This window comes from Rhinoraja longicauda, chromosome 8 (assembly GCF_053455715.1).
Source record: "Rhinoraja longicauda isolate Sanriku21f chromosome 8, sRhiLon1.1, whole genome shotgun sequence".
Taxonomy (NCBI): domain Eukaryota; kingdom Metazoa; phylum Chordata; class Chondrichthyes; order Rajiformes; family Arhynchobatidae; genus Rhinoraja; species Rhinoraja longicauda.
Genome location: NC_135960.1, coordinates 30726861 through 30753040, shown reverse-complemented (window position 1 = coordinate 30753040; position 26180 = coordinate 30726861). Strand labels below are relative to the sequence as shown.

The window sequence follows — 26180 nt, the reverse complement described above, 5'->3', positions numbered from 1 at the left end:
ATCAGTTTAACCAGGCATTTCGGGTCGAGACCCTTCTTCACACTGATGTTTCGGGTCAAGACCTGAAGAAGGGCATGTTTTCATGCTGCATCTCTAAATTAAACAAAAGCATACAAACCTTTACCATTTTTGGCAAACAATGGATATCTGATTTTTACTGAAAAGTAATCACTAAATAATTTTGCAACCCAAGGTATCTGGCCAGAAAAATAATTCTGACCATGCAGTTTCTGAAAGTTGACATTAACATTTCCTTGAACTTTGCAGTTAATAAAGCATGTCTAAGCAAATTAAATGCCAATCTACTGTTAATGAGAGACCAGAACATGTAACTTTCTTTGGTTGCAATAGAATACCAGAAATCTCCTAAATTTCTTAGTTGAAAAGCCAGGAATGTCAGCTGGGAAAAGGAGGCTTTTGTGCATTCAATACTAATCAGATGCCCTCTTCCCCAGTCGTCAGCAGGCCAAAACGTCCATGAATTTTAAATTGATTATCCTGAACTGTACATTTTTGATACTAGCACAGCCTCTCACACACATACACACAAACATTCGTACAGAGAGTTTTAATAGTATATAGATACATAGATATAGAGAGATAGATAGATAGATGGATGGATGGATGGATGGATTGAGTCCAGGGCTCACTCAGTGACGATACCCTCTCCCCTTCCCTGTTCCCCCTCTATGAGGAATGGGCCCAACGGGTCCACTTGGTCTAGTATTCCCTATAATTCTTGTAAGAAAATAACTGCAGATGCTGGTACAAATCGAAGGTATTTATTCACAAAATGCTGGAGCAACTCAGCAGGTCAGGCAGCATCTCAGGAGAGAAGGAATGGATGACATTTCGGGTCGAGACCTTCAGTCTGATGTCAGGGGGGCGGGAAAAAGGAAGGATATAGGTGAAGACAGGAACACAGTGGGAGATCTGGGAAGGGGGAGGGGAAGAGAGGGACAGAGGAACTATCTAAAGTTGGAGAAGTCAATGTTCATACCGCTGGGCTGCAAGCTGCCCAGGCGAAATATGAGGTGCTGTTCCTCCAATTTCCGGTGGGCCTGACTATGGCACTGGAGGAGGCCCATGACAGAAAGGTCAGACTGGGAGTGGGAGGCAGAGTTGAAGTGCTCAGCCACCGGGAGATCAGGTTGGTTAAGGCGGACTGAGCGAAGGTGTTGAGCGAAGGTGTCGAGCGAAGCGATCGACGAGCCTGCGTTTGGTTTCGCCGATGTAAAGTAGTTGACATTTTAGAGCAGCGGATGCAATAGATGAGGTTGGAGGAGGTGCAGGTGAACCTCTGTCTCACCTGGAAAGACTGTTTGGGTCCTTGGATGGAGTTGAGGGGGGAGGTAAAGGGACAGGTGTGGTATCTCCTGCGGTTGCAGGGGAAAGTGCCCGGGGATGGAGTGGTTTGGGTAGGAAGGGACGAGAGGACCAGGAAGTTACGGAGGGAACGGTCTCTGCGGAACGCAGAAAGGGGAGGGGATGGGAAGATGTGGCCAATCGTGGGGTCCCGTTGTAGGTGACGGAAATGTTGGCGGATGATTTGTTGGATACTCTGGCTGGTGGGGTGGAAGGTGAGAACGAGGGGGATTCTGTCCTTGTTACGAATGGGGGGAGGGGGAGCAAGAGCGGAGCTGCGGGATGTAGAAGAGACTCTAATGAGAGCCTCATCTATAATGGAAGAGGGGAAACCCCGTTTCCTGAAGAATGAGGACATCTCTGATGCCCTAGTGTGAAACACCTCATCCTGGGCGCAGATGCGGCGTAGATGGAGGAATTGGGAGTAGGGGATAGACTTTTTGCAGGGGACCGGGTGGGAAGAAGTGTAGTCCAGATAGAGTCAGTGGGTTTATAGTAGATGTCAGTCACTAGTCTGTCTCCTGTGATGGAGATGGTGAGGTCCAGAAACGGGAGGGAGATGTCGGAGATAGTCCAGGTATATTTAAGGGCAGGATGGAAATTGGAAGTGAAGTGTATGAAGTCAGTGAGTTCTGCATGGGTACAAGCGGTAGCACCAATGTAGTCGTCGATGTAGCGGAGGTAGAGTTCGGGGATGGGGTCGGTGTACGCCCGGAACAGGGATTGTTCGACGCACCCGACAAAGAGGCAGGCATAGCTAGGGCCCATGCGAGTGCCCATAGCTACGCCTCTGGTTTGGAGGAAGTGGGGGGAGTCAAAGGAGAAGTTGTTAAGGGTAAGAACCAGCTCTGCTAGGCGGAGGAGAGTGTTAGTAGATGGGGATTGGCTGGTTCTACGGTCGAGGAAGAAACGGAGGGCTTCGAGACCATCCTTGTGGGGGATGGAAGTGTAGAGTGACTGGACATCCATGGTAAAGATGAGGGAGTGGGGGCCTGGAAACCGGAAGTTATCGAGGTGATGGAGAGCGTGTGAGGTGTGTTGGACGTAGGTGGGGAGGGATTTAACCAGGGGGGATAGGATGGAGTCGAGGTAGGTGGAAATAACTTCGGTGGGACATGAACAGGCAGAGACAATGGGTCTGCCGGGACAGTTCTGTTTATGGATTTTAGGTAGGAGGTAAAATCGGGCCATGCGGGGCTGGGGAACTATACGTTTGGAGGCATTGGAGGGTAGATCGCCGGAAATGGTGAGGTTCGTGATGGTGCTGATTATAAAGGTCTGGTGTTTGTCGGTGGGGTCATGGTCCAAGGATAAGTAGGACAAGGTGTCTGAAAGTTGTCGTCTGGCCTCGGTCCGGTAGAGGTCAGCACGCCAGACTACCACAGCACCTCCCTTGTCAGCGGGTTTGATGACTAAGTCAGGGTTGTTGCAGAGTTAGTGGAGGGCTGCACGTTCAGGAGGGAAGAGGTTAGAGTTAGTCAGGGGAGTGGAGAATTTGAGGCGGTTAATGTCACGCCAGCAGTTGGAGATTCTTATAATTCTTAGTGCAACAATACTGACCAAAAGTTGCCTTGATTTTCTCTGGTGCACGCCAGGACACAGCCTACATTCAAAGATGTTATCAGCAATGGTTAACCTCAGAGTGGTTTGGAAAGGAGCCAACAATGAAGTCAAATGTAAGAATTTGACAAACTGACCTGAAATATGCAGACAGCGACTATCTTGCATCACATTTTTTTCTAGTCCCTTGGGTCTATATATATATTTACATCACAAAACTGCAGATAATAAATAGTTTGGGTATTTTGCTCTACCAGCATGAACTGTGAAAATTTTCAGCTACTCTCAAAAACATGACCCTTTTGATACCAACCACCATAATCCATTTTTCTCCATATTCTCCAGAGGTAGCATAGACTAGATTCTCATATTGCCTGTTTACTGTTTAGTGTGGACATGAAGTGCTCAACGTGTTGACTGTTTCGAGTGCCTTCATGGAGACTTGGTGCATTAATCACAAAGGCAAACATTCCATTTACCTCCCTCTTGTCTACACTTGGGCCAATAGATTTTCTGCCCTTAAATAGATGAACGACACTAGTATGCAGTTAATCCATTGCATTACTTGCACCCAGTTTACTATCATCCTGCAAATTTAACAGCACTTACACACTTTAAACATGCAATATACTATTTTACCCATTTCCCCACAATGAACACTTGTTAAAAAACAATACAATACCAAGTAGATGTGTAATTATTTTTTTACATAGTTGAAATCAGGATTTCAGCTCTCAAAGGGCACCATTTCTTTAAAGCTCAATTTTAAAGTGATTCTTCAAACACTGCTGAACCGACAAGATTGGATCCTTAGCTAGCAAGGAAGCAGGCTCTGAGATCTGCAGACCCTTCCTCAATATGTTAGTCAATGAGACAATATGTGGAGGCCACATGTACACAAGGGCTGTTAAAAGCCTTCTGCATGCCAAGATGAAATGAACAGAATTATGATGGAGATCAGTGTTCATATTGCCGACTTATTGTTTAATGTAGGCATGAGGTGCCCAATGTACTAACTGCTTTCATAGAGAGAACTTCTGGGAACCTCACATTCTATCAAACACACCACATTCCACTTTTTCCTTTGCCTTGCATTTTTAGATTGACAGGAATACACAACCTTTTCAGTGGAGCAGGATCCCTTCAGTCCCAACCATTGCAGGTGTTTGATGTCTAAATTAGTGGTGCGACTGAGACCATAATCTTCCCAGCATCCAAGGTTATAATGGGTCAATGAGGGAAGCACAATTGTGCAGCGTTCGAGTTGCTGCTTTACAACACCAGAGATCCAAGTTCGATCCGGACTGTATGGAGTTTGCACGTTCCAGATTCCAGAAGTTTCTTCCCAGCTGTTATTAGACAACTGAACCATCCTACCAACAACTAGAGAACAGTCGTGACTACTGTCTACCTCATTGGAGACCTTCAGACCATCTCTGATTGGACTTTCCTGGCTTTATCTTGCACTAAACATTATTTGCATTATTCCCTTTATACTGTAAGTGTACACTGTGGATGGCTCGATTGTAATCATGTATTGTCTTTCCGTTGACTGATTAGCATGAAATATAATCTATTCATTGTACCTAGGTACACATGATGATAAACTAAACTAAACAGGTTCTCCCTGTGATCATGTGGGTTTTCTCCCGGTGTTCCGGTTTCCTCCCACATTGCAAAGACATCAAGCTTTGTAGTTTAATTAACTTCTGTAAATTGTCCCTTGTGTGTAGGACAGAACCTGTGCACGGGTGCTTGCTGGTTGGCGCGGATTCAGTGGGCCGAAGGGCCTGTTTCCACACTGCATCCCTAAACTAAACTAAACGTTTATTTAGCCGATTCCGTTTCTGATGCCTCCTCCACTGATTGTACATATGTCTGCTGAGCAGTTTGCCTATCAGGGTGCTCCCCTCAGCATCACCTCGCAATGCCAGAATTCGCGTCCACTTAATTACCAACATAAAGACAATACCAATGGCATATTTACTGTTCTCCTTCAAGATGACAACATCTGCGGTTCCACAGAAAGGAATTTAGCAGATGCATCAGATACTCCATAGCCAGTTAACCTGGACTACTGTGAAGAGAATGAAACCCTGGGCCATCTTGCTCTGCAACCATTTAGGTCAATTTTCATTGCCCATCCACTGCTGGACAGCAGCTTTTCACCAGTCTGCCCACAACCACAGAGGATGCATTGTGCATGTGTAATAGGTAACAATAGTGGTCAGATCGTAGCATCACTATGAAATATGTTCATTTTAGTTGCTTTCAAATGTCACCTGCTTATGTTAATTAAATCTGCTATAGATATGGATCCCGATTTTACTGCTTGGAAGGGTTAACATGACTTGGTTCAGAAAGGAACACTTCTTCTTATACCTTTATTAAATGTACATGTCTGAAGATAGCTGTATTGATTGGCATGGTGCGCATGCAACAAAGGACGTTGAATTCACCTGCCAAGAAACATAACGTTTGACCCCTTAAACACCGGCATTGCATTCAAGCCTTGTGACCATTTCTGACCTGAAAATTAACGTTTTGTTTCCAAATAAATATTTCTGTGTGGAATAAATGAACAGTTTTAATAATTTATGAAAATAGAACTGGTGATTAGACATAATAGATTGAAGAAAATTATTCCAAGAACTCTTTTTCTATAAGCAGGTATCACAAAATGCTGGGGTAACTCAGCAGGTCAGGCAGCATCTAGGAGAGAGGGAATGGGTGACGTTTCGGGTCGAGACCCTTCTTCAGACGGTATAAACAGGGTGGTTTCTGCTTAACAGATTCATCAAAACGGTTTTTCATTTCTTGTTCTGCTCAATTATTTTTAGAATTACTCGAAGCAAAGTAAAACAGCATTCACCAATGAAACATCGCCTAGAAAAATGTCTAACTTCAAGATTGACAGATATTTTAGTAAAATATCTCAAAAAAAGTGATGGTTAATGTGCAGATTAAAACCGAAGTGGGAATGTCTGTTCTAATGCTAGTATAGTCAATACAAAAATAGATTATGTGGTAAATAATTCAGCTATTGCTACATTCCTAATGCAAGAACAGCAAAGGCTTATACCAGAAAATAAGTTACCTACCAATATAATATGATATTAACTAACAACAATTTTACACCATTACTCTTTCTCGCATACACAAACATACAAAACAATACAAAGACTGGAAATAGAATTCGGCAGTTCATTTGGACTTTTCACTTAAAAGCTGCCAGGGCCATCTGGAGCTCTGTATTGTAACATGCAGGCTTGGGAACTTGCATATTTTTTAGATTCATTGATTTTAAATTCACTTCATTATTTTAACTTTTTTTAACAATTCTAATTTAAAAAATAGAACAATTTAGTGTAATTTTAATTGCTAATATAGTTTGAGTATAATTGAACGTTTGACAAAAATCAAACTGTTCACCAATTAGCCTAATGTTGATAAATCAAAAGGCTAAGACAGATGTTCAGCAGCTGGCTTCCACATCATTACTTCCTCAAAGGTGAAACCAAGTAGTAGCTAACGTGACAGCGATGTATCACTGCTGGACAAGCTCAATGCTTTCTACGCTCGTTTTGAAAAGAAGAACATCAATATATTTACTCAAGCTGGCACAGCCCCTGACAACACTGTAATCTCAGTCCGTGGCCAATGTCAAAAGACAGGGCGAACTCTCGGAAAATGAACTTCCCGCTTTCTTAACCAACTGACCAGACTTTTGCGGTCATCTTCAACCTCTAACTAGTAAAGTCCAAGGTTTCAACCTACTTTAAAAGGATATCCATTATACTGGTGCCAAGAAGAACAAGGTTACATGCCTCACTCAGTCACTACTGATTGAAAACACTGACATCCTGTGGTAATGAAGCACTTTGGGAGATTGGCTATGACGCATATCAACTCCTGCCTTAGCAAAGATCTTGATTCACTACAACTTACCTTCTGCCACAGCAGATCGATAGGTGATACAATCTCACTGGCTGGCTGCAGTTCATCGGCTATAGCTCGCATTTCAACATAATTCCCTCTAAACTCATCATCAAACTCAGGGAACTGGGTCTCTCCTCATCCCTATGACTTCCTCATCGCCAGACAACAATCAATACAAATTGGCAAGACCACTTCCTCCTCAATGACCATTCACACACAAGTACTCAAGACAGTGTGTTCAATCTCATGCTCTACTCTCCCTATACCTATGACTGTGTAAAAAGCCTCAACATCATCGTTAAATTCACTGCCGATACCACCGTTGTTGGGCAAACAAGAGGTAACGATGAGTCAGAGTACAGAAGGAAGATTTATAATCTAATTGAATAATGCCAGAATAACAAATATTGCTCTCACTGTTAGCAAGACCAAGGAGCTGATTGTTGACTTCAGGAAGGGAAAGCCGAGGATCCATCAACCTGCCTTCAACAGGATGGCGGTGGAGTGGGTCAACAGCTTCAGGGTCCCTGGCCTTGCATATCTCTGAAAATCTGTCCTGAATTTAGCACACTGATGCAATCACAACAAAAGAAAGCTCTTCACTATCCTGAGAAGACTAAGGAGATTTGATATGTTGCCAAATACTCTATCGAACTTTGACAGGTGTAGAGAGCATACTGACTGGTTGCATCATGGCCTGGTTTTGTAACTTACATGCCCATGAATGAATGCCCATTGATTTCTCTAACTTCAGATAGCTCCTCTGTCCCTCTCTTTCCCCTCCCCAGTTCTCCCACTGTCTTCCAACTACATCCTTTCTTTGTCCCGCACCTTCCCCTGACGTCAGTCTGAAGAAGGGTCTCGACCCGAAACGTCACCCATTCCTTCTCTCCTGAGATGCTGCCTGACCCGCTGAGTTACTCCAGCATTTTGTGATGCCCATGAATGAAGGAGACTCCAAAAAACGGGTGATGCTGCCCAGTCCATCAGAGGTACTGGCCTTCCCACGAAAGGGATCTTCAGGAGACGCTGCTTCAAAAAGATAGCTAATATTAAAGACACACAGCAAACTGACCTCCAGGTTCAAGAACACCTTTGTCCCAGCAACCAAAAGATTCTTGAACATTACACAACACTAACCACAACCCTTCCTCAGCAACTATAACCTAGTAGGGACTTTGTTTTGGTTGCACTATGTACATCAGTTTTGTAGTATTATAGCCTGGTTAGTGAGTTTTACAGATTATTAATTTGTTGTATTTTTTACTATTGTATATTTATGTGTGTTATTGTGTTAATAAGTCTGTAAAGCGGCAGCAAGTACGAATTTCATTGTTGTGTTGCCGATACACATGACAATTAAATATTCTTGATTCCACAGTAACTTAAAAGCTCAAGTAGATGATCAAAGTAAAGGAGAGATTTTCTGGTAAACCATGAATGGTTTAACAGATTTAAACTGTGGTAATTTACATAATATATAAGTCACTGGTGAAGCTGTCAATATAGATTTTAACACAACAAAATGAATATTGGACGGGCTTGGTTGATGTTATTAAGGAATGTGTTACAGTGTTAAACAACTAGGTACAATACAATACAATATATCTTTATTGTCATTGTACAGGGGTACAACGAGATTGGGAATGCGCCTCCCATACGATGCAATGAATTAATTAGCTAGTCAGTATTAATTTAAACAACCCAATGAAACAAATTAGAACAGTTTTAAAACAGAATAAAGTGCAAGTAGATCTGTGCCGGTTCACTGTGCGACGTGACCATCCGGCTCAGCAGGACCGGTTCATAGCAGCTATGGCCCTGGGGATGAAGCTGTTCCTGAGTCTGGAGGTGCGGGCGTAGAAGGCCTTGTATCGTCTGCCCAATGGTAGAAGTTCGAACAGACTGTTGCAGGGGTGTGAAGAGTCTTTGTGGATGCTGGTGGCTTTTCTGAGGCATCGTGTGTTGTAGATGCCCTCCAAGGCTGGTAGCTGTGTTCTGATAGTCCTCTAAGCTCTATGGACTACCCGCTGAAGAGCTTTCCTCTCTGCCTCCGTGACGCTGAGATACCACACAGGGATGCCTTGCGTTAGGATGCTCTCGGATGCGTTAGGTGCAGCGGAAAAAGGTCATCAGCAACTGTTGGGGTAGACCAGATTTTTTCGGTGTTCTTAGGTAGAACAGTCGTTGCTGTGCCTTCTTGACCCGCGCAGCAGTGTTGTTGGACCATGTTAGGTCCTCCGAAATGTGAGTGCCCAGAAACTTGAAGCTGGACACTCTCTCCACACTGTCCCCGTTGATAAAGATCGGGACGTATTCCCCGTTGTGTGACCTACGGAAGTTGATGATCAGCTCCTTCGTCTTGGTGGTATTTAGGGTGCAGGTTGTTATCAGAGCACCAGTCCGCCAGGTTCTGTAGTTTGTTTCATCACCGTTGGTGATCAGCCCGATCACCGTTGTGTTGTCTGCAAACTTGACAATGGTGTTGGTGTCGAATACAGGAACACAGTCGTGTGTGAATAGGGAGTAGAGCATGGGGCTCAGAACACAGCCCTGTGGTGTGCCGGTACTCAGGGTGATAGTGGAGGACAGATGCGGGCCCATTCTCACTGCCTGCGGTCGCTCCAGCAGGAAGTCCAGGATCCAGTCGCATAATGACGAGCTGAGGCCCAGCTGGTGGAGTTTGGCGATGAGCTTGGTGGGGATGACCGTGTTGAAGGCAGAGCTATAGTCAATAAATAGCATCCTACGTACGTGCCCTGTCTCTCCAGGTGAGTCAGGACAGTGTGAAGAGCCAGAGAGATGGCATCACCTGATCTTTAAAATATTACAAAGGAGGAATAATCTGTACAGAACTTGAAAGTCAGAAAAGATGAGCTGGAATTATTGCTTGATGATAACGTCCATGGGGATTGCACACTAAAGCCTTTTCCTGTTTACGATGCAGAGAACTGATAGTTCCTTGAGGGATCAGTAAAGCCTCACTTCAAGTTAGCTGGATATCAAATCCCAAGGTGTGGGTAACAATGGAATTAGAAAGTTGAGGCAACACAAGTAGAAAGAGTAGTAAATAAGGCGTTTCGTATGTTTGCCTTCATTGGCCTTGAGTATGAGTCTCTACTTCCTGCGAAGATTACGGAGATTTGGTGTGTCAAGAGAGGATTCTCTTGAACTTCTACAGGTGTACAGTAGAGAGCATATTGACTGGTTATATCACAGCCTGGTTCGGCAACTTGAATGCCCAGGAGCGAAGAAGATGGCAAAAAGTTGGCACCGCTACCCAGTCCCTCCCCGGCTCTGACCTCCCCACCATCGAAGGGATTTACCGGAATCGCTGCCTCAAAAAGGTAGCCAGTACAATCAGAGACCCACAACACCCTAACCACACGCTCATTTCACCCCTGCCATCAGGTAGAAGGTACAGGAGCCTGAAAACTGTGATGTCCAGGTTCAGGAACAGTTTCTTCTCTACAGCCATTCAGCTATTAAAAACTACAATCTCAAATAAGCTCTGAACAACATAGACTATTATTGCACGATTATTGTTTGTTTTTTGTGTGTGAGTGTGTATATATCAATATATATATATATATATATATATATATATATATATATATATAGTAGACAGGCGTGGACCCGTTGGGTCCAAATCTCTACTTCGGGCACTCCTACGGGTCCAACAACCCTCCCCCAACTTATCCCAAACTTTCCTGCAGGCCGGGCAAACCTCGGTGCAAGCCTCTCCTGTGGGCCCGGTAACCCTCCCCCATCTGACAATCCGTGGACCTGTTGCCGGCCGGGGAGTGTCCCCCGGGGGCGTGGGCGGGCGAGAGAAAAGGGGAGAGGGAGGCACTCACCTAGGCCCCGGGCAGCCATCGCGTCGTTCAGTTAGCCATGGATCCATTGGGTGGAAACCTCTCCTGCAGCGGCAGCTCGGCAGCGATGGCCATCTTGTTTGACCCTCTGCCGTCGCACTGCACCACGGGAGGAAAGTCAGGCGCGGGGCAAGCAGGGACGGGTGCCGGTCCTCCCAGTGGGAGGGGGGGGGGAGCGCATTTATTAAAGTTTATTAAGTTAATTGTTTTTTTAATATAACAAAACCTGATCAATCGAGACCTCAGGGGAATGGTGAGTAGGGTGGGATTAAAATTGTTGCGCTATCTCCCTCCTATCCTATTCCCTCCCCACCCCCTCCACTCCCTCCCCTCCATCCCCCTCCCCTTCCCCCTCTCCCCCCCTCCCTCCCCTCTCCCCCTCCCTCCCTTCCCCCTCCCCTCACTCCCCTCTCCCAACCCCCTCCCCCCTTCCCTCCTCCCCACTCTATCCCCCTCAACCCCACTTATCCTCCCTCCTCCCCCCCTTCCTCCCTCCCCCCTCCTTAGGAGATAGATTTAAACTTTAAAATGTGAATAACTTTAAAAATATAACACCGATTTCAATGAAACTTCTTCTATTAGCACCAAAGGGACGACGGTGAGTAAGGTGGGCCTAAAATTGCCGCTCTATCTTGTACCGTTTTGGCTGTTGCTCAGGAACGAACAAACAAACAAATGAGAGTTTTAGTATATAGATATATAGATGATCTATATATATATGTATGTGTATTTGTGAGTATGTGCGCACACACAACTTTTTTTTTCTCTCTCATTTATTATATTGTTTACAGTGTACTATGTTTACATATTCTGTTGTGCTGCAGCAAGTAAGAATTTCATTGTTCTATCTGGGACATACAGTGCCCTCCATAATGTTTGGGACAAAGACCCATCATTTATTTATTTGCCTCTGTACTCCACAATTTGAGATTTGTAATAGAAAAAAATCACATGTGGTTAAAGTGCACATTGTCAGATTTTAATAAAGACCATTTTTATACATTTTGGTTTCACCATGTAGAAATTACCACCAGCAGTTGTATTATCAATGAAGATAAGTGAGCCAGTACCTTCAGCAGCCAAAACACTCTTGACTCATGAGTCAGGAAGTCACTATGCAGCTTAATTGGACTTTGGCTAGGTCGTATTTGCAATATTGAATACAATTCTGGTCACCCCATTACAATAAGGAAGTTGAGGTTTTTGAGAGGGTAATAGAATGCTGCCTGGATTGGAGGGTATTAGCTATAAGGACAGGTTGGACAGACTTGGATACTTTTCTTTGAATCGCCGGATGTTGAGGGAGGACCTGATGGAAGTACATAACTGGCGGTCCAATAGAAAAATTGTACCCAGCACTATGCTGGAAGGAGCAGTGTTGACATGGACAGACATCCAGTAAGCATGTGTGGCACTGCAGCCCATTCCAACGTAGAGAGAAGTGATGCAAAGCAGACAACATATTTCCCATTAGCAGGTATTGTATGCAAATGATTGCGATGGTTTGGATGCTGTTATCTTAGTATTGGAAACATTTGTAATTCCAGTTTTGTAGACTCAAAGTATTTTTCTGATTATATGCATATTATTCAGAAAACATTAATCTTTAAGTGCTTAAATCAAGTTTTAGTCATTTGTCCCAAAGTAGTTAACAAATTATTTACGTTCCCCTTTTGAGTATCTTTTCACAAGATTTCCAAATGTTTTCAGTAAAGTTATATTTGTAGTTTCATTTCAAAACCAACAAACCACCATGAAACTAAATTTGAATGAAAGACAATATTCATCTGCAGTATTCATCTGTTTACTAACAGAGGCTTAAAAACTCTCAGACCACTGAGAAGCATTGTTCCAGTTCAAAGAATTATTCCATTTTAAACATCTAAAATCTTATTCAACATTGCATTTAATGATTTTTCACAATTTCACTTCCACAATTTTCATTTAGTTGATGAGAAAAAAATTATAAATAAATTTGTTCAGAAACAGTAGCCATTGAAGAGAATAGGATGAAAAATCAGCTTTGGGGGGTAAATCTGACTGTTAAGTTCATTGTCACATGCACAAGTACAATGAGGTGCAGATCCATGGAAAACCTTGTTTGCAACAGTGTCGCAGACAACACATAAAATATAAATTTTACATAAATTATAGAAGATCAAAAAGGAAATGATTGTGTAGAAACAAGATATTAGTGCAATTGGAAAACAAGTCCACGGTAGTGCAAGAGATCCTTAGTGTTGTTTTGAGGAGGTTGGATTAGGATGTGCAGGCCAGTTCAAGAAACCGATGGTTGTAGGAAAGTAGCTGTTCCTGAACTTCGTGATGTGGGAGTTCAAGATTTTACAACTTCTGCCCAATGGTAGACACGAGAAGAGATCATGGCCCAGATGTGGGGTCCTTTGCTGCTATATTCGTGAGGCCTCATTCAAATGATTTCAATGGTTGGGGCCCTAACAGACCAGGCTAAGTCTGTCACTCTATTCAGCCTCTTGTGTTCCTGTCTGTTGGAAATGCCGTACCAGGCCATAATGCAACCAATTGTAGCAACGTTTTAACCCTTTGGTGATGACCACCTGTATCATTCTAACAAGCCTCTAATACGTAGCATGTTACGTTTGATCTTAATTCCCATGCACAGTCAGTATCAATGTCAGAGCAAAGGGAAACTTTCAAGAGAGTGAGGCTTCACATCATACATGTTCCTATGAAAAAAGTAGAAGACACTCAGATCTAGATTCCTTTATTGATTTAACTAATAGAGTACACCCAAGGAGCCTCTCAAAGAATGTTAGGTAAAATAAGGAAGGATAAAGTTAGTTCATGAAAGAACACAGCAGAATGTACTAATGATTACAGTAAGTGCAAGAATAATAAGAAAGTAGAAAGATATAAAGGCATAAACAGATAAGTTAATACAAATAAATTCAAATATGTTTTACAAATATACAAGAGCTAGAGATCAGCTATAATCAATATGATCAGCCAATATGGCATCACAAAAGAGCGAGATAGAAAGGCATTGAAATGAGTAGGAAAAATGCAGATGCTGGTTTAAATCGAAGGTAGACACAAAATGCTGGAGTAACTCAGCGGGTCAGGCAGCATCTCGGGAGAAAAGGAATCGGTGACGTTTCGGGTCGAGACCCTTCTTCAGACTGAATGAAGTTGGTGAAACAAATAAGAAAATTAAGTTGCCTAAAGTATCAAACTGTCAGATCCAGAGTTTGCCTCAAAATAATAACAGAAACAGAAGGAGAAAATAGTAGAAACTCCAACAGCAATTTTCTAATCCTCTGTATTTTACTTCAGAAAGGGAGGAGCATATAAAGTGAGTAATTACAAGCCAGTCAATCTCATGTTAATATTGAGAAAACTATTGGAAAAAATTCTGAAGAACAATATAACACCATTTCAAAAGAGCCAATAAAAAGCTTAATGAGAAAGTGAATGTAACCTATCCAATCGCCCACTGCCTTGGCTACCACCTGCTCAATCTATGGAAGTCTGTGATTCCACATTACCCTCATTAGCTACCTTGGAATCGACAGATCTGAAGAGAAAGCAAGTCACCCTCAATCCCGAGGGTCTATTAAAAAAAAGGAAAGCTTCATAGGAACTGTAAAAAGGGAAATAGTCAGGTTGTGTAAATGGATACGAAAGTGCGAATGAAAGTCAGTAAGCATATATGATTGTATTTATTTTTGCCACCTCCAATGGGATCCCACTACTAGCCACTTCCTGCCATCTCCACTCCTTTCCACTTTCTGCAGAGATCGTTCTCTCCACAACTCCCTGGTCAACTCGTCCCTTCCCACCTAAACCACTCCTCCCCAGGTACTGTCCCTATACCTCCCCCCTCGACTCTGTCCAAAGACAGTCTTTTCAGGTGAGGCAGAGGTTCACTTGCACCTCCTCCAACCTCATCTACTGTATCCGCTGTTCCAGGTGTGGACTCCTGTATATCGGTGAGACCAAGGGCAGGCTCGTCGATCGTTTCGCTGAACACCTCCGCTCAGTCCAACTGGACCTACCTGATCTCCCGGTGGCTCAACACTTTAACTCCCCCTTCCATTCCTACACTGACCTTTCTGTCCTGGGCCTCTTCCATTGTCAGAGTGAGGCCCAGTGCAAATTGGAGGAACAGCACCTCATATTTCGCTTGGGTAGCTTTCACCCCAGCAGTATGAACATTGACTTCTCTAACTTCAAGTAGCCCTTGCTTTCCCTCTCTCTCCACCCCCTCCTCCTTCCCAGTTCTCTGACCAGTCTTACTGTTTCGCCGTCTACATGTTATCTCTGTACCGCCCACTCCCCTGACATCAATCTGAAGAAGGTTCTTGACCCAAAACGTCACCCATTCCTTTTCTCCAGAGATGCTGCCTGTCCTGCTGAGTTACTCCAGCATTTTGTGTTTAGCATATATAGCATATATTAGTGTATGTGCTAACTATTTGCACTTAAGTGTTAGGCTTCATTGCAAAGGAATTAAAGTATTAGAGCAAGGAATTTTGTTTGCAAATGTGCAGGATTTGCACAAGACATGACAAGGTGTAACTTGTGCAATTTTGGTTTTCATACCTAAGAAATACTACAAGTGCCTCAGAGGCATGACGGTAGAGATTCACTGGGCTAATTCAAATGACCAGGTGATTATTCATTATGATTAAGAAAAAGTGATACGCAGTCATTGTTAGAAGAGTGAATGAGAAGTGAGCAAGATTCTGAGGGGGACTGACAATATGGATGGAAGTTTACCCCTGGCTGGAAAATCTACAACTGTGGAAAATTGTTCCAGGATAAGGGGTCAGCTATTTGGTACTAAGGTGAGAAAGTTCTTATTCAAGAGGAGTATATATCTCAAGAGTTCTCTACCACAAAGTCTCTGGATGCTATGTCATTGGGTTCATTCAATGCCGAGATCAAAAAGAGGTCCTTGAGGTACACAATCACCTATTATCTTACTGAATGGTGGAGCAAGCTTACAAGATAGTATAGCTGCTGTTTATGGTCAACAATTTGTTAAAAATACAAAATATTCATGCTTTTACCATGCAACCCGGCTTGCTCGATGACCATGCCCATTACTATTTTTTTTATTTACTAATTAAAATAAGGAATTGATCACATGTGAACACTAAATTAACCAGGTAAATGTATTGAAAATATGTTCTGCATCATTTCCCTAATATCAGGATTAATAAACATCTTGGTGAATAACAACAGACAATAGGTGCAGGAGTAGGCCATTCGGCCCTTCGAGCCAGCACCGCCATTCAATGTGATCATGGCTGATCATCCTCAATCAGTACCCTGTTCCTGCCTTCTCCCCATTCAAATATTATCTGAAGATACCATTCTAAATACTTTGTCTGCCTTTCTTTCAGAGATCTGTGTGTAAAGCTATTCGGGTCTTATTGAACATCTATATATATTACAAAAACTCATCTTGTATATTTGTGGGTTTGTGTGCTTGTGCTTATATTTGTTCTGGAAATACAGCCAAAACAGTACACGATTGCGCGACAATTTTAGGCCCACCTTACTCACCATTGTCCTGGGGTTCAAATATTTGTTATATTTTTTTAATGTTTCACTTCACAGGAGGGACGCAGGAGAGATTTGGACGGGTCCATGCCCGTCTAATCCTTATTAAAATTGTGTGAGGTAGTTGAAACATCCCACTGCTCTGTCATTTGATGAGGTGACATTAGATACCTTTCCAGTAACTGGGAATCTAATAAAGCAAACAAATTATGGATAAGAGCAACTGCAAATTGTAAAGTAGATTACAAGCTGCAAACTTGCAATATTTGTACAAATAGAATATGAAAAAAAGATAAAGGAATCATTTCTAATTTTTATAGCAACGAAAAATGCACTGCATGAATCAAAGCCATGTTATTACTTGGGTTTCCAAAATAAATAGAATAATTCTCTACTGATAATAAGATCCAAATTACAGAAGCAATTTAAAAAATCTATGGATTAAATAACCATACAATTTAAGAGTTATAACTAGTATCTTGAGGATTAATGAAATAAAGTCATCCAAATTTTTTTATTAAAAAAGACCGCTTGGGGCAATAATGGTGACAAAAGTGAACATTAAATATGAATAACTGGGGAAATATCAGAGAAGTGAAAATTACTGGTAGGAGAAAGATTTGGGATTCGCAATTTTTAAACAGACGCATGCGTAATAAGATTTTTATTCATATTTTGCAGCAAAAATAGAAATTCAGACAGTGTCTTGCTTTTCTTAATTTAGGCAAATATTTTCTCCACCTGAAAATTACTGGAAGCACTTTCAGATTCTCTCTCTCAGAAACTGTACAGGTGAGATACACAAAATGCTGGGGTAACTCAGCGGGACAGGCAGCATCTCTGAAGAGGAGGAATGAGTGACATTTTGCGTCGAGACCCTTCTTCAGACTGTAGAGGTGTGCATAGTACCATGTGGAAAACTTGCTTGAGAATTTAAAAAATGTAAGTAACCTTACTTCTACTTCTCTAACTGCTTCTGTGCATCAATAAGAATATAAATAATGAAAATAGTATTTTCACAATACCTTGCTTCTGTAATGAATATTCACTGGTCTACGGTGGCATTGTCAAGACCTACTTAGTCTACACTAGAACTAGAAAAAACATCATATTGACGTTCAAATTTCCAAACAAAAATAGAATTTGAGATTAAAATACAGTATTGAACACCACCTTTGCTTAAGTGGCAATATAAGCATTTGTAATCAGAAGCTTTCGAATTCAAGTCGCACTGCTCTTCACACTGCCTAGCTGGTAGAGCCAAATGTTAAAAGGTACTCTCTTCTAGATCACATGGAAGCAAATGTTTGCATGATAACTTACACTTTATAACAACTTAACAAAGCAAAATGTACCAAGGTGTTTCAAAAAAGTATTATCAAACAAAATCAAGGCATAAGAAATTTAAAGAGCACGCTAAAAAGGAGAAAAACAATGAGTTTAGAATTAGGGCCTCAGGAGCTCCAGGTAGTTACTGATATTTGAACAACTAAGTTTAAGTTTATGGATTGAGATGAAGTGCTGATATTTGAGACTTATAGAGCCCTTGCACATAAGGTCATAAGGTCAAAGGGCGCGACATACGGAGTCGCTCAAGCATTCTGGGTGACAAGCAAGCTTCCGGCATACACTTGCCACACACGCAACATGTTACTCCAGCATTTTGTCTACCTTCGATTTAAACCAGCATCTGCACGTCTTTCCTGCACATTTTGTCCAACGAGAGAGGAGGAGAATGCACCAAGTTAGCAACAGGCTGTGCCCGGGAATTGATTGCAGAGAAGGATGAATGAGATGGCTGCGCGTTACAAGCCGGCTTTGTATCAGTCCAGCGGTGCCACACTGACAACGCTGAACGCTTGTGTAGGGAGGAACTGCAGACGCTGGCTTCAACCGAAGATGAGACACAAAAAGCTGGAATAACTCTGCGGGTCAGGCATCTGAAACGCTGAACACTTACTGTACAGCGAGCCTTCAGAGTTCATTAGAGCTGTAGGGAGGAACTGCAGATGCTGGCTTCAACCGAAGATGAGACACCTCCATGCAGCTCCTCCTCGCTTACACCCCCCCCCCCCCCCCCCCCACACACCCCAGCTCTGTAGTGTGCTGTGGGTCACCAGGTGTCAGGTTTATGAGAAGGATCTGGACCTGAAACGTCACCTATTCTCTCTCTCTAGAGATGCCGCCTGTCCCGCCGAGTTACTCCAGCATTTTGTATCTAACGTGTCCTCCACAGTGTCACCTCAAGGGGAAGCGGCTTCCAAACTGCGATGTCAACCATTGTACTGTAATGGGTGAAGAACCGATCTGTCATCCGTGGCCAGAAAGGCTTCACTTCATGCACTGGTATCGGCCACAAACACAAGTCAAGGCACATTTACAACATGCAGGGAAACAACAGAGGGAGGCAGCCTGATGTGATTAAGCACAGTAATTATGTGGTGCCATTCATAAAGATTTTTGGTTGGGACTGAGGTGTTGCAGGTTTACTGGCGATTTTGGCTTCAGAGTCTCTGGCAGGATTCTGGTAAAATTCTGGCAGAATTCTGGAAAAAAACTGAGACAATGCAATGGCTGCTGGGACCGAAGACGGTCCTGCTGTACTGTCAGCCATAGTAAGTGCTTGCCTGCAGTACAACACTTGTTCCCCAGAAGGTGTTGCATGGCAACAGTACGGGTCAGGGGTCGTGACCTCGCCTGCCGTGCAAGGGCTCTATAAAACTGGAGGAGATGGTGGGGCCAGGTCATATTGTGCTAAGAAATTTAAATTCCAGACATTTGTTAACCAGCAAGCACAATATTAATGGAAGATCGGAACTTGCTACATTTACATAGGCAACAACATTATGAATAACCTCAAGGTTGCAGAATGAACAATGAGGGAGGCTGGCCAGTAGTGGATGCTGGCTTCTGCAGAGAAGCTGAGACATAGTTGCATCTTGCAATAATACAGAACCTGTAAGTGTGATGAGTTGGGTACATGCCTCAAAGCAATTTTGGGAAAATTTTTAATTGGTATCCTAGTTGGTTCTCCTCCCTCAAATGGTATGGAAAACAGATTATCCAAAGAACTATTTTCTTATTATTCATGGGACCGAGCTGCATCCAAATCGGATGCCATATGTGCCTTCAAGAGTGAAACTATGCGTTAGTGGCTGTAAAGAATCTGTAACTTATGAAACAGTTTTGTCATTGTTGAAAAATCAACATTCCTTAAAGATTTCCCAAATTTCAGTCTCTCAAGTCTGTTCAGTAAATAGAATGTTCTTTATATTTTTGATGACATATTAAATTAAAATGCAGTTTAAGTGTATTTATTTTCATTAATTACTTCCCAAATTATAATAAACCTGTGATTAATGCTGAAATATTTCAAGATCTAGACAAAAATATAAACCTCCACCATAGAGCCTTTTACACCTTCAAATGAAATTCCATAATACCGCAACAGAATTATATAATTAAGATCAGGTTCTATAAATTCATTAATTCAATGGATTAAAAGTAGGACAAGTAGTATGATTGTACGAGAACCTTAAGAACTCAAGAATTCAACGAACGGAGGTTCAACAACATGCTGGTCAAGCTGTCAGATGTCTAAAAGGAGCTATAAAAGGAGTCTTATAAAATGGGGAATAAGTTCTGTCCCATTTGTTGCTGAGACAATTCTGGCAACTATCAAAACTAATACTTCAAGATACGTCAAAGAGAGACAACCATGTCATGGCAGAGTTGAGTATATTGAAGACACCATTTCAAAGTTTTGTTAATTAAATTATGTTAATTGTTTGCAAAACAGTTTTGAACAAAGGTGCCACTCTATTAGAACCAGAGCACAAACAGTTGGTTTAAGATGAGAGGAAAAAATCATGCAGCATGAAAGCAGACCATTCATGCTGACTTAGATGCCATATTGCTAGTTCCATTTGCCCGCGTTTCTCTCTGAATCTTTCCTATCCATGTAGCTGTCCAAGTGTCTTTTAAACGATTGCATCTGTTATAGTACTTGCCTCAACCACCTCCTCTGGCACCTCATTCCATATAACCATCCTCTGAGCAAAGAAGTCGCCAACAGGATGCTATTAAATCATTCCCCTCGCACCTTAAACCTGTGTCCTCTGGTTCTTGACTTCCCAACTCTGGGGATAAGATTTATGCATTCTCCCTTTCAATTCCCCTCATGATTTTATACACTCAGATAAAGATCACCCTTCAGATTCCCACACTCAAGTCCTGGCAACATCCCTGTAAGGAGGCCAAATGACAATACAGAAGAAACACATAATTGGTTATATAATGTTGAAAGGGACTCTGGAGAATGAAATCTTTCTTTTTATGTTACCCATGTGTCTTTTCTGACTTAACTCTTCCGCACAATTTTTTTCATCTAGTTTTGTTGAAACAAAAACTATTCTTTCTTCCATGCCATTAACATAGTTTGTAAATATTATATATTCCTCACCTACCCTGTTGATTATATTGTCAAAGATTGTTGGAGTTGGATTTGTTGTTATTATAAGATAAGACTTTTCTTTGCCTTCCATCACAGTGAGGGTCTGCCTGTAGCAATCACTGTGATGGTTGTCTGTGTTAAATTGTAATTGTGTGTCTTGTGTTCTATATTGTTTACTGTCGGACCCTGACGTGAGAGGACGCTGGCGCTGTTTGTTCGCCGCTTCTCCGTCTGGACAAGTCTTTTGTTTGTTTGTTTGTTTTTATGTCTTGTTTGCTCTGTAAAGCGTCTTTGAGTATCCTGAAAAGCGCTATATAAATTAAATGTATTATTATTATTATTATTATTTATAAAAATGCCTTTAAAGACAAAAAAAAAGATTGATTTTTCTACAAAATAAAATCTTGTATTTACAAATCTATGGCTTTTGTACGATGCCACATTTTATTGCAACACAATAAGAAACTTATTAGAGTATGCAATAATTTGGATATGTTTTAATAACATTCCGTCCAAATAAAGTAGTAAGTTGTGAAAACTGAAACTCGCATTCAGGATGAAGCACAAAATGAAATAATGTATTAAATAATGACATGATTGTTTTTGCTAGTTCGGGGACAGTCTCTCAATTCAATCACACTTAATAAATGACCTCCCAATGCTGATCAACCAAACTGCTTTGTCATTATGTGTGAATGTATTAGTAATAATATGCTAGAAATTATTAATTACCTGTGATTTACCAGTTTTAATAAAGCAGGAATAGCTTTGCCACCTATTTAATCAGAAATACTTGCATAATGCTCCAGTAGGTAAAAAAAGAGACAATTATAGATGTTGGAAACAGTAACTACTTTGTTGTCTTTTGGTGTTAACTACTTTTAAAGTATTTTAAAAGACAACTTTTGTGATTTTTTTGATAAATTATTCTTGGTTTGAAAGATTTGATCGCCTCTTACCAGTGCTGGACATGTGATTCATTCTTGAGGGAGTCAACAGCTCAACTGACTGGTCTCGACCGGAAAGTCCATCTGTAAACGAAAATAATTCAGTCTCAATAGTCTGCAGCAACTGCTGTAGTTTGCCGAAAAATTATCTCAATTCCGGGATAGCCTTTTCCAGTGACTGTGCATTAAAGTTGACATACAATGCACGCCCAGACTGGCAAGGATTATATTTTCATTCAAAGACAATAGTCAATACAATTCATAATAATAAATTTTGGTGAGTTGACAATATTCACGTTTTGTTTGAAAACTGTGCACAACGTACACTTTTAGTTGGCAAACTTCCTGAAAACAGCTCGTCAATCTTTTACCAGATACAAAAGGGCCGGACGAAATTAATTTTCAGATGATTTACCGACAATGAAACCCGCTGTTGAGAGAAACTCAACCCTGGGAGGTGGCAGCTAAAAATAGCCAGAGCGCTGCAGGAGATTAAAATGCAGAAACTCAAGAGGAGCACCGGCATGTGAGGACTCGAGGCCAGTACAAATCAGCTCGATTGCTGTTTTGGCCACATCGTTCAATACTGCAGACTGCGAACAAAATATACCAAACTAATCTTATTTTTTAAATCCCTTTATTAATATTCGTGTTGGACACTATAATTCCCATGTCTAGCTGCACAACACTATTTTGCATTTTCTACTTGATGGGGCGGTTTAAAGCCACCAAATTTACAAATTAAAAGATATATTTATATAAACTTTCCAGACTCTACACTATTTTCCAAATTCTCCTCGGCTCTGCGTTTTTACAAAATCGACAACCTCTTAACTTCTTCTGGGGGTCGATAGGAAACTAGTTTTATTACCGTTGGGGGGGGGGTGTCTCTTTCGATTTGCCGCTTTTAAAAAGAAAGATATCAGTCATAAATATAGTTGTGCGACTAATTACCGAAGTGCCTGAGAAAGAAATTACGGAGAAAGAAAGATAGATGGGGGGGGGGGGGGGGGGGGGGGGGTAGAGGAAGAAAGGAAGGCTTTAATTCCCTTGTCGAAATCTCCTAGCTGTTCTCGGCCCGACCACTGGCTCCGATCCACAGTTATTGTAGCTTTTCAGTGTCACTTAAACTGACAAGAGTAAATGTCCACTGTACACTCAACGGGAAAACGAAGTCAAAATAGAAGGACCGGATAGAGAAAGCGTGCTGCGCGTTTGCCATCTCCAGAGTGGATCACTTACAGTAACTCCGGTCCACTGCGGGCACGTAGCTGGCGGCTCGGATAATGTGCCCATATATTGCGGCTGCACCAAATTGCCTACATATCTATTGCGAATTGGCGTCATTAACTATAAATGATGCAATACGCTTAGTTTAAAAACATACGGAACGTTTCGACGGCCTGGAATATCCTTTCACACGCCCGCCCCACTTGTTCTGACAGCTCGTTTCTCGGGATCGCGGTATAAAAGGCAGCTCCACTGTTTAATTCAGTGTTTTGCTCCCATCAGAATGCCCCTCAATTCTCATGCGTTAACGATGTCGTCAGCGAGGAAATGACCCAATTTCATTCAATTCTTTTGAATAAAGTCATTGTACATTATGCGATCAGAGGGGCAACGCTTTTTCTGGGATTGCCAAGCTTCGATGCAATATCATTTACATTCAAATACTGCTGAAAAGGGGAAACAAATTAAAGTAGTGATGTCGGATTTTAGAACAGCGCGCAACTTTTTTTAAAAATCGCAACAGTGAGCATGTTTTCTTTCTTTTGTAACTATCTTGGCTGAGTAACTTTTCTCTCATAAAATGCTCCATTAAATTAACTTGTCCTGCCCTTTTTAGTGCGCTTTTGGTGTATAATGATAAACGGAACTTTTCGCAGAAACAGAAATCCTTTTGTTGAAGGAGAAGCTTAATTTCCCTTTCTCCAGCGAACCGTTTTACACACGCATAATCCATGCAGTAATTTAAGACTGTATCTAATTGCTCTGGAACTGACGGGGTCGGGAAATATTGGTTACAAAATCGCTGCTTCAAAGAAATTTTCTACGTTGAAATATGGCTGCGCGAGGTCATTTATATCACCAATAATCAGTGATGATAATGAATAGATATTAATTTACTCGCTCTGGTTACACTCAAATTGTCAGCAAAGTTTGAAACAGGACTAATCTTACACATGGGAGTGTTTACGCATGAAATGAAACAAAATCATTATTGGAATGGTGGAACAGATTCAGTTGCTAAATTTCCATTTTGTCATCCTCACAATCTAACTTTGATGGCAAATTTCACAAACTAATTTATTCATCACAAGCAAAATCTTAATCTTTACACCGAGTGCTTCTGGAGCCCCATGATTTAAAAAAATGTTTGCATTAAACTTCTACCTGCCCTCAGTTTGTTCCACTTCCTAAAAGGACCAATCGTACAAAATTTGGTTGAAATCAATTATTGTCCATGGGGTCCACGAGCCGATCAAAATTGTATCGCAAGTTTATCATTTTATGCAAAAGGCAGCTATATTTATGCAATGAGTTACTCTGAAAAATAATAGCTCCTGTATAATCATTCTGCATAGTTGCCCTATTTGAGGCTACGTTGAATCATTTCACTGTTCATATCCACAAAATTAAGCATGAGGCAGCTATTCGATAGATATTGACATAATTAAAGAATAGCTGCCTTATGTTTTATTAAATACATTGGAACTTATATATTATAAATTGGCTACCATTTCTATATTTGAGTCATAGAAACCTAGTTTGTAGTCAATTTGGTGATAATATCGCCACATTTACTATTAGTACCTGGTATGTATGACGGGACACCAAGAAGCTTCATTTCATAAACATTTCCCACTGCAATAGTAAGATGTTCTTCCCTCACATTTTGATTTGTCAGTGAGGACATGAGTTTAGAATCCCAATGCAAAGAAGCAAGCTTTGGCGGCTGCCACATTTCCTTGCAAGAACTCACTATACTCTCTGCTACCTGTCGTCTGGATTTGTCAGCAAAGGAATAAGAAAACATCACTTTCGTTGAATCACCACCAGCTTCTTCTATCAAAGCTTCTGTAAAAGCAGATTGTTGTGTCGGAGTCATTTTCATCTGAGTTGCCAATGACACTAGTTTTGGTGATTTCAATATATTGTGTGGAATGAAGGCAGTTGTTCCAGTATAGGTGCGACGATGACTTCTGGGGGTACTTGATGAAGAAGCAGATGTACATTGTACACTATCAGCAATACCAGTCATGTTATTTTCACTGCCACTGTCTTCACTGCAACTGAATCTCTGTGAACTAGTTGAAGCTAAATCAGCCATCTCTTGGTAAGCTTTTTCCTTTCTTTTTGCTTCAGCATTTGCACGTGCTTCCTTGCCCTGCATTCTTCCAGCAAGTACGTTGTCACTAGATCCGAATGATGCGGTACGATCTGTCTTCATTGATTGAAGAAATTGAAGATCTTCTTGATTTTTTATCAACTTCTCAGCATTTGGTGGCCATAATTGAAAGGTCTTATTAAGTTCAGTGTCCATTTGTTTGAGCTTAGCAAGAGTAGCTGATGCTGTTCTGCGTGCAATTGGTATGGCTCTGATTTTTGCATTTTCATCTAACAGTTTTATCATCTTCTGACAAGCCTTGATCTCAGAAATCACTGGAATGTTTGCTTTTCTATAAAATGGAAGAACTTCGGCAAGAACAATTTTCGCAGCTTCAGTTCTAGTTCGGGATTCTGAGACTCCCTTCTGAAGGTGATACATCAAACAGCGTAGTACTTGGTAACATGTTGGTAGACGTGAACCTGTGATTTCTGCATCTGAAGATGTAATTCCACTTCCAAGACCAAAGATTTCAGCTGTTTTACGTGTCACCTTTGCAGCAGATGTAGGTGTGCTAGATCGTTCTGGTGGTGGAGTTGACGGTGCTTGACTTCCAGTTGATTGTTCATCCATTTTCAGCTGTGTAAAACTTTATTTCACAATATGCAAATGAAAGCGAGAAGGGTCACAAGATGCAAACGCAGGGATGAAAATGACAAATAATTCCAATTCACTTCAACACAATAAGGCTTGCAGACCATCCCTATCACTAAAAATAGACTGGGGAATTTCCACACTCATGCAATTAGATATTCCCCTTGTCAAGCTTTTGGAAATGTACTTTCCAGCACACTAAAAATAGACTTGACTTAATCTTGCACAGAATTGGAAGAGAAACCTTATATCATCAATTACCAATTTGTATGGGAAAGCACCAACTGTAAAACCACATGTATTTCTATGAAATTCACAAAAACCTGCAAAAAGATATATATGGCAGCTATTATTGTGCACATATTTAAACTCCACAAAAGCTGCCTTATGTTGTTTTAAACATATCTGATCAAAAAGGACACACTAGAACATAGCACTAATATGTACAATAAACACTAAAGGCAGCTAATATATGTTACATTCATTAATGGATCCTATTCGAATAGCTGACG

The 26180-nt window shown here is 41.5% G+C and overlaps 1 protein-coding gene across 9 annotated transcripts in view; it reads right to left on the bottom strand.

Annotated features, from left to right (window-relative positions):
* The window catches only part of hdac4 (histone deacetylase 4), a 330518-nt gene that overhangs the window by 185630 nt on the left and 118708 nt on the right, over nucleotides 1-26180 (bottom strand). For 6 of the 9 annotated variants that reach the window (XM_078403501.1, XM_078403502.1, XM_078403496.1 and 3 more), the window contains one exon: nucleotides 21699-21770. The exons of 1 other annotated variant lie outside the window; for it this stretch is intronic. In XM_078403501.1, coding sequence (XP_078259627.1) covers nucleotides 21699-21770 — 72 coding nt within the window. Of the gene's footprint in view, nucleotides 1-21698; nucleotides 21771-22928; nucleotides 23087-26180 lie in introns of those variants that run through there. 2 more of the 9 variants (XM_078403503.1, XM_078403500.1) reach the window with 1 other exon arrangement.